This window comes from Kogia breviceps, chromosome 16, assembly GCF_026419965.1.
Source record: "Kogia breviceps isolate mKogBre1 chromosome 16, mKogBre1 haplotype 1, whole genome shotgun sequence".
NCBI lineage: Eukaryota > Metazoa > Chordata > Mammalia > Artiodactyla > Physeteridae > Kogia > Kogia breviceps.
Genome location: NC_081325.1, coordinates 6,902,238 through 6,921,549, shown reverse-complemented (window position 1 = coordinate 6,921,549; position 19,312 = coordinate 6,902,238). Strand labels below are relative to the sequence as shown.

Genomic DNA, 19,312 nt, shown 5'->3' with positions numbered 1-19,312 from the left:
CCTCGAAAAAAAAGTTAGAAGGAGAAAATGTGACTAAAGGCATAAGAATTGTCAAATTTCAGAACATATAAAATATTAAAGGAGGGGAGAATGGTACAACCAGTTCACAACATTTCTCTGTTCAAGTTTCTGGATTTCTACAATAAGCCTCAAAACTATACTGTCAATCCTAAAAGTTTAGGTACTGTGAAAAGAAACAAGTCACAGGAAGCTATGTATAATCACTACAGACATGGGTGATTCAGAAAATCCTTGAATTTAAAGACAATTAGAATTAGAATTTAAAGACCTGAATTAGTGTTTCTGAAGATTCCTAGCAACATGAAAGTTTGGGGTTATTTTCTTTATTAAAGTTTTTTTTTAAGTTTATATGTCTAATGGTATTAATTCCGCCCGCCAGCCACCCCCACCCCGCGCCCCCGGCAAAGGCTATTATTACACGAATGGGATGTAGTTTATAATAGAGGCATCTAAGAATCCAGGGACTAAATGGCAACAATCCGTCACGATGTGGCCATTAAGTAAAAAAAAGTAAATATTTTACTGAATTTTATTTTGGGGACATTTTACCATCACTTGTAAGCACAGGTAAGAAAACTTTAAAAAGTGGACATAAATAAAGATTTAACTGAGACAACCATCATACAGCCATGCTCATATTTTAAATGTGGATCTAATCCTCAAATAGACTGTACAAAATAAAACAAACCACTATCCAAAACGCAACAGGATTAGGAAGTAAAAGCTAAGATAATATTAGTCTTTACAGTCTTTACTTCTTTCCCTATAATAATTCCATCATTCAATCAAATTCAGCTTTGTAGATAATTATCAAAACTGGCTAAAACTGTTATTAATCAAAAGTACCAGGCTAAAGGTAATAATAATCATGCAACTAATGAACCTAAAGCTGAAATGTATAAAATCTCATTTGTCTAAGCCCAATTTTCCGAATTCTGACATGATGAATGATCACTTCCACTTCTCGCCTAAACAATAATCAACTCAAATACTGACTAGGCAAAATTCCCATTATTCCTATCTATTTTAAATCATACTAACTTTCAGATGATTAAAATAAAATTAATATATTTATAACCCTTTAACTCCTAAACCACAGAATGATTAGTGACCACACAGACGTATACACCTTTGGCCAAAGTATTTCCTGTGTCATGCCACACCTTGTTTTTAAAAGCCTCCAAAAAGACAATCCACAGTATTCCTGCATAATTTATAATGGCCTAGAATATTAGGATAAGAAAAGTTTCCTTTCTGTAGCTTAAATCCCTCATGTTTCATATTTAAAAATCCATTTAATTAAACATTAAAATTATCCTCATTTCCTTGAAAACTAAAAATATAATGTAACCTTTTAAGGTAGAAATTGTTAATTATCAAAATCACAATATTAGCCATAAGCCACGATAAAAATTATTCACTAATCTAGTAAAATATACACTAATCAAGTTAAGTGCAATTTAATCCTAAAAGTTGCAAGCCACAAATGCAAACTACCTTTGCAAAGATGAAACAACCCAAATGCCAAAAGGTTTACTGGAGAGAAATGTTTATAACCCCATGTGGAGAAAGGATAACTTGGATTCATAAGTAGACTGCTAAAATCCTATGCTGACCTCTCAGGAGCATAGTGAAATTTCTACACTTCAGAGAATTGTTTCATTAAGTGTGGTGATAAAATGAAAACAAAGTCAGTAAGAATATTGATGTCAATTGCCAGAACTGATTCTTTCACAAACCCTGTTTTCACAACAGCAACCCCTTATGATTAGGGGAATTAAAAGTTGCTGAACTCAACAATCCCTTCAGTTAAACAAACAGACCCCTCAGAGCTGTCCAACGCTGCCCAAACTATCCATCCTTTAGTCGAATCAGTCAGTTTCATGAATTGTAGGATTTATCTTCAAGTCCAGTGCTGACTCAGAGGGTAGCTTGTTCCCTAGAGAAAACAACCAACAAAAATCAGAACAGCTACTGCTCATAAGCTCTTTCAACACCCAAGTGGAAAGGACAACTTAATGGGTCCAAAAAAATAGTTCAACTTCCTTTCAGCTACAGGAGTAGCCAATAAACTGAAAGCATCTATATGCCATAGGCAGTTCTTGGTTAAAGCTTTCACTCAGTTACAGTAAGAAATGTTAAAACTAAAAAGCTTACAAGAGAAGCTATCACACACACCATAGGGTTTCTCACCCAAGAAGAAATTTGCAAGGGCTATAAACGGAAAGTATTTCAAGGGCCAAAGCTGTTATTTTGTTTTGTTTAATCTTTGAAAAGCTGCCTTTCCTGTGTGTGCCTGTGTGTGTGTGCGTGTGTGTGCGTGTGCGTGTGTGTGTGTGTGTGTGTGTGTGTGTGTGTGTGTGTATGGAGTGGGGGAAATTAAATATTTCCACCCAGAAGTAGTCTACATGTCTAGGGCACTAGCTTTGCTTATGGCCATATATAAAAAACTAGTGAAATGTTACTTAATTCCCTAAACACAAGGTCCTCATATTCACTAGTCAGAGAGAATATTCTGAATTAAAAGATAAAAAGAGGAACATGTTCTGTTTCAAGACAGGCAATAGTGAATTGCCTTCCCGATTATTTCTAAAAACCGAAAAATCAACATGTACAGCCTTAGAGCCCCAAAATATACCACAACAAAACGGGGGAGGTGCTTTGCATTTCATGAGTTAGGGGTTCTGTCCACAAAAATATGTTGTTATGAAAAAAAGAGGGAAAAACCTCCATAAGAAAGGCAACCAAAGAACTCAAGCTACTTTCAGAAACATTATTTTGTCCCTCCCGGCGCAGGAGGCTAACAGCTTTTCACAGAACAAACCCTCCTCCAGAGGGAGGCGCGAGGGTGGCCAGCACAACCTTCCTTTCTAACACATTTTTTCCTTATTTATTCACGTGGGGAAAATTCTAATCAAAAACTTTCCCTCGTCACTTCCAAGCTATAATATGGAAAATTCTTGATTCTCCACCAAGAACCTCAGTGCCTCAGAGCTCAGATTTATGGAGGACAAAACTAGTAGTGACTACACACTGTCTTGAAAACTACTCTTTTGAATATAAGCATCTGACAGGTCGTGGGGTTTTTTGGTTTAGTTTTAAAGCCTTACTCATTCCTCATTTTCCCAGCCTCTCTCAGAGAAAGGAGAGTTAAGTCCCACTGTATGTAATGAACGGTGCCTGTCATCAACTGTCTGGGGAGAATTCACCAAATGGCCACTCCAATCATTCCCCGTAGTCTGTGGTTCAGGTGAGAAAAACAGCAACCCTCCCAGCTTCCTGAACCGAGTACCAGTGGATTGCTTCCCATCAAGAAACAGGGCTCTGTGCCTGTCCCTGTTGAAAGCCGGTGGTTTTCAATCTGCATTAAGCAGAAGCCTAAGCTTCCAGAAATGCTTCAGGGTTCTGTAAATTCTTGGTTTGAATTTCATCTTTTTTTTTAACTTTTAGTAAATCAACAATAAAATCACAAATGCAGGTCCAAATTAGCATGCATTCTTTTTTAACAGACTAGAGATCATCACCACCGTACTTAGTTTGTGTTGGGTGAGGGTATTCTCATGGAGGCTCAGAATAAAGCCTCTCTCCCGTCCCCCCTCTGTGTATACGTGGATCTTTCATTAGGAAGGCAGTGACTGCAATAATCTTCATTTAAATGCACACGCACTCAGAGAAAAGTGAACAAATGGGTGCACAACTTATTCATGTGAATCATTATTTTTACGTTACTATATGACAGAAAATACAGAAAAGGAGACAGGAACATAAGACTAATTACTGTCCTTCACCACTGATTTCAAATTACTGGGTTTGACATGATACCACAAAGGCTTGTTATTCTCACTGAATAACTTCATGAGTAAGTTTAATAAACCCGACCTGTAAATGCCAGTTTTATCTGCTTTATATAATTTTAGGTTTGGGGACTGCATGCAGACTTCACAAGAGTTCTGCTGCTTTAAAAAAAAATGTTTGAAAACCACTGTTCTCTAAACTCTAATTAAGCTTTGGTATTCCTGGCTCATAGGTCCTCTAGGGGCAGAAATGGTAATTAAGTCTTAAGTTTCTGATGCTTGCTGAGCTGCAGGTGCCTGATATCGACTTGCTCCCAGCCAGCTGTCGAGTCCTGTCTCCTCTCCCCCCATCCTGACAACTCGCAAGAAACAATGTGCCATGGACTTATATACACTACTAAATGTAAAATAGCTAGCTAGCGGGGAAGCAGCCGCATAGCACAGGGAGATCAGCTCGGTGCTTTGTGGCCACCTAGAGGGGTGGGATAGGGAGGGTGGGAGGGAGGGAGACGCAAGAGGGAAGAGATATGGGGAAATACGTGTATGTATAGCTGATTCACTTTGTTATAAAGCAGAAACTAACACACCATTGTAGAACAATTATACTCCAATAAAGATGTTAAAATTAAAAAAAAGAAACGGTGTGCCAAACTCAGGGCTGCTAATGGCAAAGAAAATTGGTAACATTTTAAGAGATACCCGGTACTTCAAATACATGACATTTTATCTCAGTGCCATTTTTCATTCATTTTTCCAAGTTCCTGCCCAATCTAACCTTTTTCACTTGCCTAGCAATTTTAATTTGAAAAGAAAATTCCACTCTTCTGATATTTCAGAATGGTGGCTCTCCACATCACGCAAATGGCAAACTTCAAAAATATTTCTTTGAAAAGATAAATGAAAAAAGAAACTCCACATAACAAAAGCAGTGACCAAGAGCCTAAGGTAGGGAAACAGAACCATCTATGTGAGCTAATTAATGATAGTAGTTTAAACTGTCATGTGGAGTCACTGCACACTGGTACCAATGTATAGTTCGTCTAAAAAAACAGAAGTGCCAGTTGGCAAAAAACCTCGCCTTATCCTATTCCCTCCAGGCAAACTCTGTGGACTCCCCTACAATCACCATTTAAGGGTAATGCCTGTTCCAGCAGGACCCTGCTCCAAGCCTATGGCTCGGTACTGCGCCTGACGTTTTCTTCACATCTGTTCAGTCTTTACCTAACTCAGACCGACTTACATTATGAAAGTTCACTAACTGAGTGAAAACAATTCTCTATTATGGTAATAAACTGGTTAAAACAAACAGAAAAAAAAATAAACTTCACAGATTCTCAACTGTCTGTGTTAAAAATGTTTAAAGAAATCCTATCTATCCTTTAAAACCCATCTTATGGGTTTTCCATGAAACTTCATCCTGGATAACCTCATTCGAATCAGATAAAATCTCACCTTCCCACAAATTTTCTGGAATTCTGAACTTTTTTTTCTCTCTCAAAGGGTAGATGTCAGAATCTCCTGTAAAATCTTTAAACATACAGACAATGGCAGTGCTCCAGATGTGGGGTTTCTGACTTCGTAAGTCTTACATGGGGCCGGGGAAGCTGTAAATGCAAAAGCACCACAGGCTAATCTGCAACTACATACGAAAGCTTACCGGAACCACGGCAGGAGATCAGGCACTGAGCAAGGTTCCAGGAATTCAAGAAATAAGATCTAGTTCTGATCTCATGAAGTTCATACTTTACTCATAAAGCCCACGACAGTGCTTAAAATTTTTCAATTTTAGTGTTTACTCTAGGTCTCCATGTGTGATCACAATAGTGAATAAAATGATAAAAATGCTTCCAGACGCATTTAACTTTAAGTGAAGGAAATAAAACATACAAAAATTTTAAAACATTAAGAGATACTGAAAACATTATAGAAGCATAGAGATAGAAGACAGTAATAATGACTTCAGAAGTAGAAATGGCTTTGAAAGGTGGAGAAGAAGAAGAAGAAAAAAAAGAGGCATTTGACCTAATCGATGAAAAACAGGCAAGATATCAAGAAACTGAAGAGCCTTCCAAGAAGAGGAAGGCACAGAGATGGGAAAATTGCTGCCATTTTCAAATACATATTCTCAAACAGGATACGTATTTTATATCAGAGGAGATCCTCCATGAAGAAAAGAAAGCTAATAGTCATTTTCAATTATTTTAATTCTAAAAATATTTAATAAGCATGTAGACATAGTTCCTTCCACAAGGGAGCTTATATTCTAATAGGCATGAAGAGGACCACTCATTCTAATACAAAGAAAAATACAAGTTCAAATTGTAGTAAATTCTAAAAAGGAAGTAAACAGGAGAACACCATGAAAAATAACGATGGGAAATTTCCTTTACATTAGTCAAAGGCCCTTCTCTGTAAGTGACACCTAAGAGAACGGAAGGAAGCATCCATGGAAAGCACAGGTAAAACAGCACAAGCAAAGAACATGAGGCAGAAAGGAGTTGGACATACCTGAAGAGGACCAGCATGGTGGGAACTGGATACACATGGAAAGAGTGAAAGGTGAGGTCCGGGAAGTATGGGAGACACAGATTATATACCACAGTAAGGGACGGGGAGTTTATTCTCATGACAACGAGAAAGCCATAATGTGATCACTTTTACTTTTAGGAAAATACAAAGAAAAAGTAAAATATGTTTACTGATTTACGGGAACATTTCAATGATTAAAAACTGTATTTGAAAAAAAACTGTACTTGATTAGAAGTACAAAGATTCTCTCTTCATTACATTACACAATAAGTTTCAAACATACTCCAAAATGCTTTCTTTACTTATTTTTTTACATATAAATAACCTTTAATAAAAGCCATGTGGACCTAACCAATATAAATGCAACTCAGATTGCACCTCTGATTTCCTCCTCAATATCCAGAGAATTTCAGCAACTGACTTCTATAAGCATACTTCATTTTAGCTGAATATCTACCTTTGGTAAAAGGTATTTGGACTACCTGGATATTAGAAACACTGTAAGCATTAATAAAACTATTAAGTGTCCTAACGCTTCCTCACAAAATTTATTTAATCTCATTGACCAAATTTAGGTAAATACTGTCAGTTCATACTATGAGTTTAACCCAAGCTGTATCAGCCACATACTCAAACACAATATTTGATGGAGACCACAGCCTGCACAACTATTTCGCTTTCCATGTCTACACACAGTAATCCTCCGCTGGGCCTAACTTCAGCCTTACCTCTATCAAGAGCCTCATTTCCATATGAGTTTTCATTAATTAATTCAACACGTTAGAATATTATGTGTAAACTACAGTACCTAAACCTCTAAACATGTGAATAACTTGTCCAGATTTTTAACTATCTTAAAAACAACTGAATTACAACTTTAAGCACTATACCCTCTGGCCTGTACGTTAGGTCACTTACTTGGATCACTATAATATTTGAAGAAACAGAACAGTGACCTGCTTGCCCCCAAACTTGACAAAAGTATCTGAATTAATAGGATCTTCTCTAGCCTCTGCAATGGTGTCAATCTCTCAAATCATAACACGTACATTATTTAGAGAGAGTCAAAACAAAATAGGAGGAGGACAGGTGTTAGCTACCAAACAAACTCTTCTGGATCGAAAGAACCATTTTTCTTCTCAAGTGACAGTCAATGTTTATGAGTAAATGGTATGCTTCATTCATTGATAAATTATGTTGTATTGTTTATGAACAATAAACATACTCCAAGACAACAATGTCTGATTATAAAAAGTTATAGTCACAAAAAATAAGATTAATATTAGTTAACAATGTAATTTTAACTTTAAATTTCTTTCCAACAAATAAATGCTGGTAACAAATTAAGAAGAAAAATTAGTCTGGCTTCAAAAAATGTTGTTATTGAATCAATAAACACTTCTTACTTCTTTAACATTAATAACAATTTAGTTGACCTTTACATAAAAATCTTAAAACATACATATTAAAACGTAACATGCAAATAAAAGATACCTGATTACTAGTTCTAGATCCATGAGGTTTAAAATTTTGAACAGCCACAGTACGTATGCTATGCATTTTTCAGACATTCTAAAAAATTTATGAGATGTATCAATAATTGATTTACATTATGTGTGTCCCATGAGCATTACTAAGGTAGAAGAAGTCCCTGTGGCCTGGTTTCACTTAAACGGTATTTGTGATCTTGGCTGAGCTTCAGGCACCCCTGCAACAATTAATTCAATGATTACTTATCTGATAACTGCAGTTACTCAGAACACAGATTCGAACCAGAAAAGCAAATTCACAGGCAACAATTCAAGTCCTTGACTCAAAGCCTTTTTCTTATTCAAAGAAAGCGGCAGATTAGGAGAAGAAAAGGGTTGTCAGCAAAAAGAGGAGAGAAGGCAGCACAGAGCGTGAAGTAGAGCAGTAGTTCTCAAAATGGAGTCCCTGGAAAAGTCAGCAGCGTCACCTGGAAGCACATTAGAAGAGGAAACTCCCTGGCTCACACAGACAGACCTACAACATCAGCAGCTCTGGGGATGGGAGCCAGGGAGTGCCGGGTTTTGATCCTCACAGACTCAAGAACCACTGTCCTAGAGTGGGGCATACTAACACCACAACACTCATCAATAAAAAGCCAGTAAGAACTCACTAACATGGTTCCAATAAACTTGTCTGAGTGTGTCCATTCAAGGTACCACATTCAGGCACTTTAATAGACTCAGAGAGGAAGAGAAATTACCTGCAAGGAGTTATAATCTAACTGAGGTAGGAGGACAATGGAAAGGGTGAAGAATACAAGTAATTACGTAACACTGAAGCAAACTGCTCTTCAAACTCTGTTACCTAAAAGGTAGCAACTGTACTCTGGCTCACTATAATCACTTGAAGCACATCAAACTGAGCATGAGTCATAAAAGAAAAGTTAATTCTGTGTGAAGCAACAGAAACTACAAATTTTGGAAATCTTTCTTTGAAAAATTGCTGAGAATATAAAGTTCTGACAATGAAAGCCATAAAGCTTCTTATATCCAAAAATTCAAGTATGATGGAAAGCTTCATTTTCCACGATGCTAGATAAATCAGTTACTGTAGCTGTTTTGGTGATTTCTTTAAAGTAGATACAAAAGATGCAAATAAGATAACGTCCCAAAATGTATTTATATGAGATAACCAGGGTCAACTTAAAATTCTGCATCCAAAGAAGACTGGAGCATGGAGGCCAGCCGCTTACAAAGATGGAAGTCTGGATTTTGGTGGACAGTCATGATTGGAGAAACTTCGCAGACAATCTCCAGGTCTGTCCATAACAACTTCCCACTCAGGCTCCTCCCTGCCTTCCCCCTTCCAGCTGACTGGAGAGACGCCTAGAAGCCCGCTGACCTGGGTCCTTACCTACACGGAGAACAGGATCCCAGACAACCTGAAAAATCTGTCATGGACTGTTACAAAAGCAAGAAATCAATTTTTGTCACGTGAAGCCACTACATTTTGGATCTCCATGTTTCAGCAGTTTAGCCCACCACATCACGACAGTGGGCAGTAAGATGATGGTCCACAGTAACCGTGGCTTAGGGAGCATTCTGGTGACAACAATTATATTAATATCCTATTGATCTGCACTGTTTTCTAAGAGGTACACCCCCCAAAGGGACTATTAGTTACTAGTTATTATTTATAGGAATACCATTCTAAAATCTGGATAACCACATCTCAAATATGGGAAGATATTCATGAAATCATAAGAAAACATCTCATTTCAGAATACCGATGTGTAAGAGATTCATGACTAAAAAATCAAAAACTAAATATTATCACCATCAACATGTAGTCCACATCTGAGTTTCTGCTAGTGTACATGGTTGGATTTTACATGCCTGTGTGCATTGGGGGTTTTAAAGGGATATGTCTCTCTGATTCCTCTCCTTTTACTAAGACCCTGCCCCATGCCCTACTGTAGGGTAAATGCACATCCAAAAGGCAAAAAGAGTAAGAAAAAAAGAGGACTTTCACATATGAATATGACTAGTCAAGCTGAGAAGAATCAGGGAAAATTCAATAAAAGAGGCTGCCACCATTCAATTCATTCTAGACATGTTACACACAGCATAGTAATTTTGTCCACACAAATACTCTGTCTCTACTAAGTACCTACAATGTGCCACTGAGCCAAAAGGTGAAAGAAAAAATGATCCCTGGAGGAAATAAAAAGACTGACTTCTAACTCTCCACATCCAGCTGAGAACCAGGAATGTTCTTGGGCATTCACTAATACATGCTGTCTCTCCCTGCCTCTCAGTTCATTCAGGACCTCTGCAACACTCTGATTCACCCCAGACCCTGACCTTACACTGCTGAAACAAAACCCCCCTCCCTCATCTGTACCTGCGATACAAAGGATTGTCTATTTACACATACTATGTCAAGGAAGTCCATATACCTTTTAAAGTCCTTTTTAAGTCTAGTATCAATACAAAAATCAAACTCTCCTCTCTTTGCTGCTTCTCACCACTGTTTTCATTTCTGTCTCCTTTTAGTGTACCTATCTATCTCCTATTGATCAACATGTCACAAAACAATTTTAGATTAGAAAGACAAAATTATCTAATATTATCTTCTTATAGAAATGAAGATGTTAAAACACAGGGGTCAAACAGCATGCTGAAAGCTACATAGCTACTTTAATAGAAGAACTGGTACCATGTTCCAAAGGCAATCAAGTCACGATCCAATGAAAGCAGCCCCCAAACAGCAGGAGATGCTGCTACGGTTGTATATCACTGAACCTATAGTTGAAGGGAACCCCTACCCACTCCCATCCAGCCCTTACCTCTCAGTTACGGAACAAGTTAGCCAATACATGAGATTGAAACAGCAAGTGCACAATAGAAATGCTCAAACCTAACAGGACACATTAACCAGGGATTCCCCAACCAGCAGAACAATATCCACCGGCAGCTACTTTAAGCCTTACCTGGCAGGTCTCCAGGCCAGCTGCGGCAGCCACATCCCCCTCGCGCCATTAACGTCTTGCCTCAGTGTCCTGAAATTCCCAGCCAGGAAGGAAATATAGCCAGCAGGCACTCACAACCCGGTTCCGGCTCTACAGTTATACTGTTAGTAACCTTCCCTGGGAGGTCACCATCTGTACCCATAAACATGCGTACACCGAGCAGCCCCCACTGAGGATGAGCTCAACATTACAGGGCAAGGTAAAGGCCTTCTTCACAAAAACCTGAGGGACCCCTGACCTTAACCATAACGTTTTCTTTTATCTTTTAATGTAGAAAGCAAGCCCCAATTAGAAAACCTGGACATGTCTGAGTGATTCTGCTGAATACACCTGAAAAACAAAGTAGTTACAAAAAATGGCAACATGCAATTTAAAAATAATACAAATATTTTGACTGGTTTCAAAAATGTTTTAGCATCTCAAAACACACAGCAATTCTAGTTCTGATAAAGTTAAACTTTCAACAGGCATATTTCTGTTCCTCATCTGACAATACACCTACACCCTCTTGAACACTTGCAGTATTTAGGAGTTCTTCAAAGATGTTTACAGGATCATTGAAATTCACTGTAATTAAGAGATACCCACCAATTAAAATTTTTTCTCTAAGATAAAAATGAAGCTTAGTTAAATGAGCACTTATTAGGCACCCTGTTTAGGCCTAAATTCGTGCTGGATAAGGAGTGACTGCCCTTTCTTAAGGAATTTGTAATGTGCTTAGGAAATCTAGACTGACATTTAAAACAGTGAGAAGAATACTTTAATGGTAAACTACCTCTATTGCTATTAAGGGTAAAAATAATTCAGAGAAACCAGTTCAGATGGAAATATCAAAATAAACTCATGGTAGGATTACTTGACGGTCCCACAAAATTCATTTAATGAAAAATAATTACAAGGAAAATCTGTTTAGAATTACATCATATAAAACAGGGAGATGTTTTAGAATTACCTAAGTATTTTGTATAATTTTTATTTTCAATCATTATACTACCTAGTAAAACATAAAATAATCTAAAATGATAGCTTATAGTTTTTATGCCTTGAGTGATTTTAATGTAGAGCCTAAAATACAAAGAGAAATTTGAAATATGAACTTAGATATTTACCATCTGAAAACCATAGCTTCAATCCATTAGCAACCTATTTTCCCAATGGTACATACACTCCTTAGCTGGATATCAGAGTAGTGATACAGGTAGGTAGACATATCTGAGGATTTAATTTTACCCACACTAGTGTTACAGCATTACGACCTACAAGAGGTTCCTGATTTTTGACTTTCACAATTTATAAATTTTAACAGTATTTTCCCAGTTTGCCCTCTCTCTTGTTTGCGTCAAAAACAGATCAGTTATATGGACACACACATACATACAACTAGTCTAAAAAAACAACTGAAAGGGCTATCCTGTAGGAAAGATTTTAATTTATTCTATTCAAGGAAAAGACCTAGGACTAATGGATAATAGACAAGACTGAGTTTAGTTCAACAAAAGATCTAATTTTCTTTTTTATTCAAACTATTAAAATGTACACTGGGCTGCCTTGGTTAGCTACTTAATTCTTTATTACTATAAGTGAAAAAGCAGAAACTGGATGATAATCTCTCAGGAATGTCACCTCTAAACTTGCACAAGGCTGAACCATGGAAACCCCAAAGGTTCCACCTAGACCAATGACCAGTGTCAGATTACCACATCGGCCAACTAGTATGCAACTGAAATGAATGAAGCCTCCATTTCTTCATTATGATATAAAACATCATAGAATCAGAGAACTTTATTCTTTAGCACAGAACTTTAAAAAAAAGATCACCTTTCAACATTAGAAGTGTAAGAATATTTTTAAATAGTACATTATATATAAAAAGTTAAATATTTTTCAACAAGAATGATGGATAAATGTTAATTTTCCCTTTTCTTTTCCCTTCCTCTTTTCCCCCATACCTTGCCCAAGCCAAAAAATAAAGAATATAAGCCAATTTTATCTATCAATTTGGCACTCACAGGAATATATAAGAAACGATTGTTTCAAAAAACTGGATCTAAAAATATACTTTACAATTTTTCTAAAATATTATGATTAAATTTTAATGAAGGAATACAATTATTTAATAATGATAGGTTTAGTATAATAATTAGATGCTTCTCGTCATAGCAATCATCTGAGATTACCATAAAAATTTACAATAAAATATACTAATGGTCCAAAAATCTGCACCATTCTCATCTTGAAGGAATGAATATTCGAAAGTACTAAAAAGTCACTTATGGCTCTCTTTCTCATTTATAAATCAATGATGGCATCTTCAAATTCAAGAACTCCCCTCTACCTCTCCCAAGTGTACACACACAGTCAAGCAGAACAAGAGATGCTCAATTCCTGAGTCACAACTGTGCATTAAACCACCAGATGACATATTAGAACATGACCCAGAAATGTACGCTCCTGTTGCTACCTGTCTTAGAATCACCTTCAAACAGACTATGGCCAAGACTGAGGTAATTAAACTTAAAGTACACCAAGACTTAGCTTGCCAAGTCTACCACCACATCAAAATACTCTCAGGAAAAATTCTGATAGGCAACCATTTAGCAATTAGTTCTCATGATAAAATTATTTTTCATGGCACAAAAAATTAAAGTATAAGCTGTCTTTTCACAGACTTAGTATAGTCATATTTTCATTTCTAAAGGCTATTCCAAAAATGTTTGCCTAAAGCTAGACCTATTAGAAAAATATATCTTTATACATTACTTTAAAGGTATTGTTACTATATCACACTCAGGAAATAAAATTTTGCTAAGGGTGGGTGTGTTAAACTAGTGATTCTTAACTTTTGGAAGGCTGTGGCCCTCCAAGAGGATAATAAAAGCTGTGACCAGAGAAAAATGCGTATTTACAAATTAAAAATATGTATATAATTGTAGGGGTTCAATTAAGCCCAAGTTAAGTGCCATACCCCAAATACTCACTCTTATAACTACCTTCGTAGAAGACGCTTAGAAATACAGCTATCATTCTCCGGTTAAGTGTGGAAAACAACTAAACCTATAGCTCCTTCATTTCTTAAATTAAAATAAAATGTATATACAAGTCAATGGAAACTTAACATGTGCTGCATATATTTAACACTTTCAAATACCTTTTAAACCCAATTAGCTATTTAAATTCAAATAATTTTTGTATAAAGTTTTACTTATTGTATTACAACTTTTTTAAAGTACAAATCATGTTTCTAAAGTGATCAAGTTTTAGAGGAACCTGATTCACTCAGGATCCACTTTGTTCCACGCATTACGTTTTTCTTCCTTACGATCTGAGGAAATACAAAATCTTAACATCTACTCAACTTTGCTCAAATATTTTTACATTTTTGGTCGAAGGATATATTTAAATATGTATTTTTTCACATATAATGAAAATGACATTAGGTTTCATATTTTTTAGGAAAACAGTAATTTGACATATTTTCAAGGGTACTAATTTCTGGAATAGAAGTTGAAAAAAAGCTAAAATGAAACTTTGTAACTGAAAATTATCACTAGGTTACACCTATAGTAGACAAGGAGGATTAAAGATCAGTTAAATCACCACTAAGGCAGGTAAATAAACTTCTTTGACCTTTCTTATTCTACAGTCTTAAAGTGAAAATACCAAGAACCTCTCCTAGGCCTTGAAAAAAATATTTATGGGTAAGAAGTAATGGAAGACACTGAAGGGATAAAATGTTTTTCTGAAAGTACACAGGCTTTTGTTTTCCTTTGCTCATCTCCACAGAGTGTTAAGCCATTAACTAAAAGGAGAAAATATGGAGAAATAATAAATGCAAAACCATTAATCACTCCAGTATTTTTGGAAAATATTTTAGCCTCGTTGATTGCCATTTGAATAAAGAACAATTTTTAAATAGTTGGTATAAAGAATTCAGGAATACATTTAATATAATATACTGACCTATTTCCAATGGTTCCAGACAGTAATTATTTTCATTAATAGGAAGCAGAATGACCACTTTAATGTTAGAGCTACACAGAAGAAGAGTAAATAGTTTTAAATTACTTCATTTCATCCTAAATTTATGTTGTGAAATCCAATTGGGACCAATGAAACACCTACCTACACACAAGTTAATAACAACTGGAAACCTTAAACAAATACCACAGCATTAACAGATTTTGTAATTAAATGTTTTCAATATCTAAAACTCCCTTTGACATTTTTAACTCCTCCAGTATTTAAAAAAGCCCATCTTTTAGCCTGAACTAGTCTGATCAAAGATTTGAACACAATATTTACTTCTGAGACAAGGATGTGCTGTTAGGCCAAAATCAATGGGTGCTTAATTAAGAAAGCCAAAGGGTTCTGACTGGCATATGGGTTTCGTTACTGTGGGTGCTTTATAAACACTGCTCTGAAGTCTGGACAATCCCTAAGAAAGTTCAGATGTACAGATGACATGTAGATTATGCTCATGTAAACAATGTGAACACACCTCAATGGGAGAAAATCATAGTAGCATATTACTTACAAGTAAAACTTTAAGGCTATCAGGGATATTCAATTCTGACACTGCTCTCTAGGGAAGAATGGAAAATGTTTACAAATTTAACTGAACCTGAAAAGAGCCAAAGTAGAAAAAAAAGTAAAGGGACAAGTAAGGGGGAAGGAGTTGCAAGGTATATCTCAAGACCCTCCACACAAAATTGCCTTAAAAGTTTCACCAGAAAGGTATATAATTCTTGCTTATGTTTAGTTAATAAAATGATCAACTGCTCATTGGGGTGGGGAAGGATGAGTGGGAGATGAGTGGGCAGGGAGGGAGGGAGAATGAGACGGAGGGAGGGAGAATGAGACGGAGAGAGGGAAAGAGGGAGGGAGAGAAGGGGAGGGGGGAGAGGTGAGGGCAAGTAGACATTGATAAAATCCTTGGCAACTCAAGGTTATTAAGCCTCTGAATACATTTGATACTTTATACACTAAACCAATGCTCTGTTCCATAAAGTTATCATTATCTTCTCTCATTCTTCTTCCCAAAAAGGTCCTTGATTTCAATATCAATAACAAAAGCAATGATTTATCACCATTACTGATTAGAATAAGCCCTGGAGGCAGTACTAGTTCCAGGCTGATCTAGATAGATCTTTTGGCTTCATTTAATGTATATAAATTTCCTTTTGCTTCTGTTTTTTTAAACATTCAGGACCAAGTGATGATTTTCCAGTACAGGTTCCAGAAACATAATCTGGGTGGGTAGCTCAACCATTTCACAGACACAAGACAACCTGCTCAGCACTTACTATGAATTCAATATAATTCTGCATACATTACTTGTCTAATTAAGGTACACAGCAGTAGGAATGGGTGATGTTAATTATCTAAGAAAACTTTCATATTTTGATATGTGTTTATGTTAAAAAGCAGAATACAAAATCTGCATGAAGTTTTAGATAAAAGAGGGGACCTTCTAAGAAGATAAGGTTCTCAAAGGGTTACTCTGAACTATGCCTCAGGATCCCTGAGGTATAAGTGCATTTCTTCAAATTCTTTTTCTGCCATTTTGGGTAAACTTGGAAGAAAGTGTTGAGATGTACTGTCTTCCCTACCTCAACGACCCCTAATATTTCACATTTCTTTCCTACCATTGTTTATAATACTTAACCCAATTTGAATTACTGCTTCAGATTTATAATCAAACACCTGAAAGGCAATACATCTAAACTTTTATTTTAAATGATATAAATTATTTTTTAGAAATTTATTTCAAAAGGAGGACCCTGACGCTCTTACAGAAGTTTTTGAGTGAAAGAGCATTATCATGAACTTTAAAAAATAAGGAAATACTATGGCCCAGATAGACTATTTTTCTCAATAACCATTTTCTCCTTTAAATTTATTTTTGTGCTTTTAAACATCCTTATATTTAATTTTAGTTCATATTTAAATTTTGCTTTAAAATTTTCAACTACACATTTGGACTATGGTACCAAAACCTAAAACATAAAACTCATTAAAATGTGTTCAAATATTACTCACTGAAGAACACAATTTCAGGTCTGGTAAACTACCAGCAAATGTGCTTAGAGACTTGCTATCTGGAACTCACTGCAAACAGTTACTCAACTTACCTGGGGCTAATCCAGCAGCAGCAGCAGGAGTCCCCATGGATGGGTGAGAGAACACTTGAGAGAAGGCAGACGTATGTGCCTGGGACGCGTTACTGAGCCTGGAGGTTGATCCTCCTTTGGGAATAAACTCGCTTGCAGTAGGATTTGGTGTCTATTTAAAAATCAAATATAGTAAGTTAACACATTTTAAGCCCAAAAAGACACTGCATCTACTAGGCATTATTCCACAGTGCTCTATCTACTGAGTAAAATATTTTATTGAAAGGACTTACAGTGTTTTTTAGTTTTCATATTTTGGGGTGGGATAATTAAATTTCTTGAAGAAAAATTTTCATCAAATTTGAGGGTTTTAATCATTTCATTTGCAGAATTTAACTTCAGAACATGAAAATTTGCCTTTATTGTCAAATATACATCATTACCAAACTATCCTAACACATTTTAGACAACTGGGAAGTTGAAACTGCCTCAAAACTGAGCCAACAAGTTTCAAATTTAATGTCTTTAAACCACTTCTACCAGGATAAAGGTCAAAACTGCCTTTATTGCAAAATTAATCACTTCCTTCTTTATGCGCACTTAAGACATTTTCCCAATAATATGGTACCATGTATTTAAGTAACAGTAAAGACGAGAAAAGCACTTAAAAACAAGGCAAACACACAAGAGGACTCAAGATATAAGAAAAACATAATAGAGGCTCCAATGTCTGTGAAGTATTCATGTAACTTGTTATATTAAAAAACATTTTACTATGAGATTACATGAAGAAAATTTCCTCCCACTTGTACAATGCCACCTTTTATCTAGTGAAGTAGCATGGTACCTTTGCCTTTAAGAATGACTAGCACGTTATAAGACTGCAATTCAATTTCACAAATGGTCTATATTTTGTCCATGTGGAAAAAATGAATATCCTAAATATTTTTCTGAAATTGTGACCTACATGCTTAAGTATAATGAAGATTCATTCAACATATTGATATTTGAATTCAACTTCCAAAAGGGTCGACCAAAGAGATAATTTAGTATGTTCATACTTCAGCCCACATTTTCTGTATACATATAAGATAAGTTTAAAATACACTGAATCATGATGCAAAAAATTTAATCACTTGAAGTATTTTAGAACGGATCATTAAAATGGAAAAATATTTCCATAGAAGGCATAAAATAAAAAGATGGACTAATTACTGTACAATCCAAGAACAACTTCCCTATTTGATATGAATTACACTTTAAACTGTTAGGTTAGAGTTCAAAATATTAGATTTGGAAAATAGCAAGTCAAGAGGCTAACCTCATTTTAAACTCTAAAACAAATGATATTTTACTAGTTACGGTCCAGCTAAAATTAAATGCAAAGTAATAAAATATAGAAAAAATGTTAACCTGTGCTTAACTACAATATACTAGATGTACAGAGAACCTCTTTTACTGCCATACCTAAGACATAAAATTCTGAAGAAAAAAAAGAATCAGGCCTGAACCAACACATATTTTCCAGAGAGAAAAAAAAAGTCCTCTTCTGTCACTTATGTGTCTATTTAAAAACCTTCCAAATTTAAAACACTGGCATCTTCTTTAAAAGTACGGCCAATTCCTTAATTTCTGGAGTAGAAAATAAGCCAATGCATTTTATTGACGTAGTAATCCCCAGTTATAAAAGAACAAATGGTTACCAAGAGGATCACTTCAGAGCTAAATCAGTGTGTACTAGTTAATGCTGAATCTGTTTTAGAAGATGAAAGTCAAGATAAGATCAATCAGATAACTTGGTAAAAGAGTTCAAAATGCCTAGGAGAATGGAGACTTCAGGATTACAAGATTACTAAGAGACAGCAAATTTAGACAAAGAAATTAATCTAATCTAATTCCGAGAAACAAGTATCACCCAGTTTCCATTTCATTTATACCTTACATTTACCATGAATAAGAGACTTGATTTCAAAGCTGAGTTTCTCTAAATCAAATCTATTTTAAATTAGTCTGAAAGACTATTTTTGAGGGATCCTATAAAGGAGAAAAAGGAGGGGAAAATCTATTCTACCTCCCCCAAATAAATTATATATAAAATGCCATTATAACAAATTATAAAGGTCCTTCAAATTTGTTATGATGGAAGTTATTAAAATTAACTATGAAAATGTATACACTAAACTGCAACTTTTAGGGATTCAACAACCACAGATCCAAAAAACCTACCAGCAATGAATTTTAATTAAGAAGTGAAAAGAAGGGCCTAAACCCCTCCCTCCATTTTTTTTCCTGATTTAAGATGGCAAGGCATTTCCCTTGACTGGGTGGTTAGAGAGTTTGTTTTATTTCAGATGAAT

At 35.7% G+C, this 19,312-nt stretch overlaps 1 protein-coding gene across 12 annotated transcripts in view; it reads right to left on the bottom strand.

Annotated features, from left to right (window-relative positions):
- PAN3 (poly(A) specific ribonuclease subunit PAN3) overlaps positions 1 to 19,312 on the bottom strand; it is a 116,978-nt gene that overhangs the window by 49,129 nt on the left and 48,537 nt on the right. For all 12 annotated transcript variants that reach the window (XR_010837316.1, XM_059042066.2, XM_067016919.1 and 9 more), the window contains one exon: positions 16,977 to 17,127. Coding sequence is in view for 11 of the 12 variants with exons in the window: in XM_059042066.2 (XP_058898049.1) it covers positions 16,977 to 17,127 (151 nt within the window). In the remaining variant the exon portion in view is untranslated. The remainder of the gene's footprint in view (positions 1 to 16,976; positions 17,128 to 19,312) is intronic.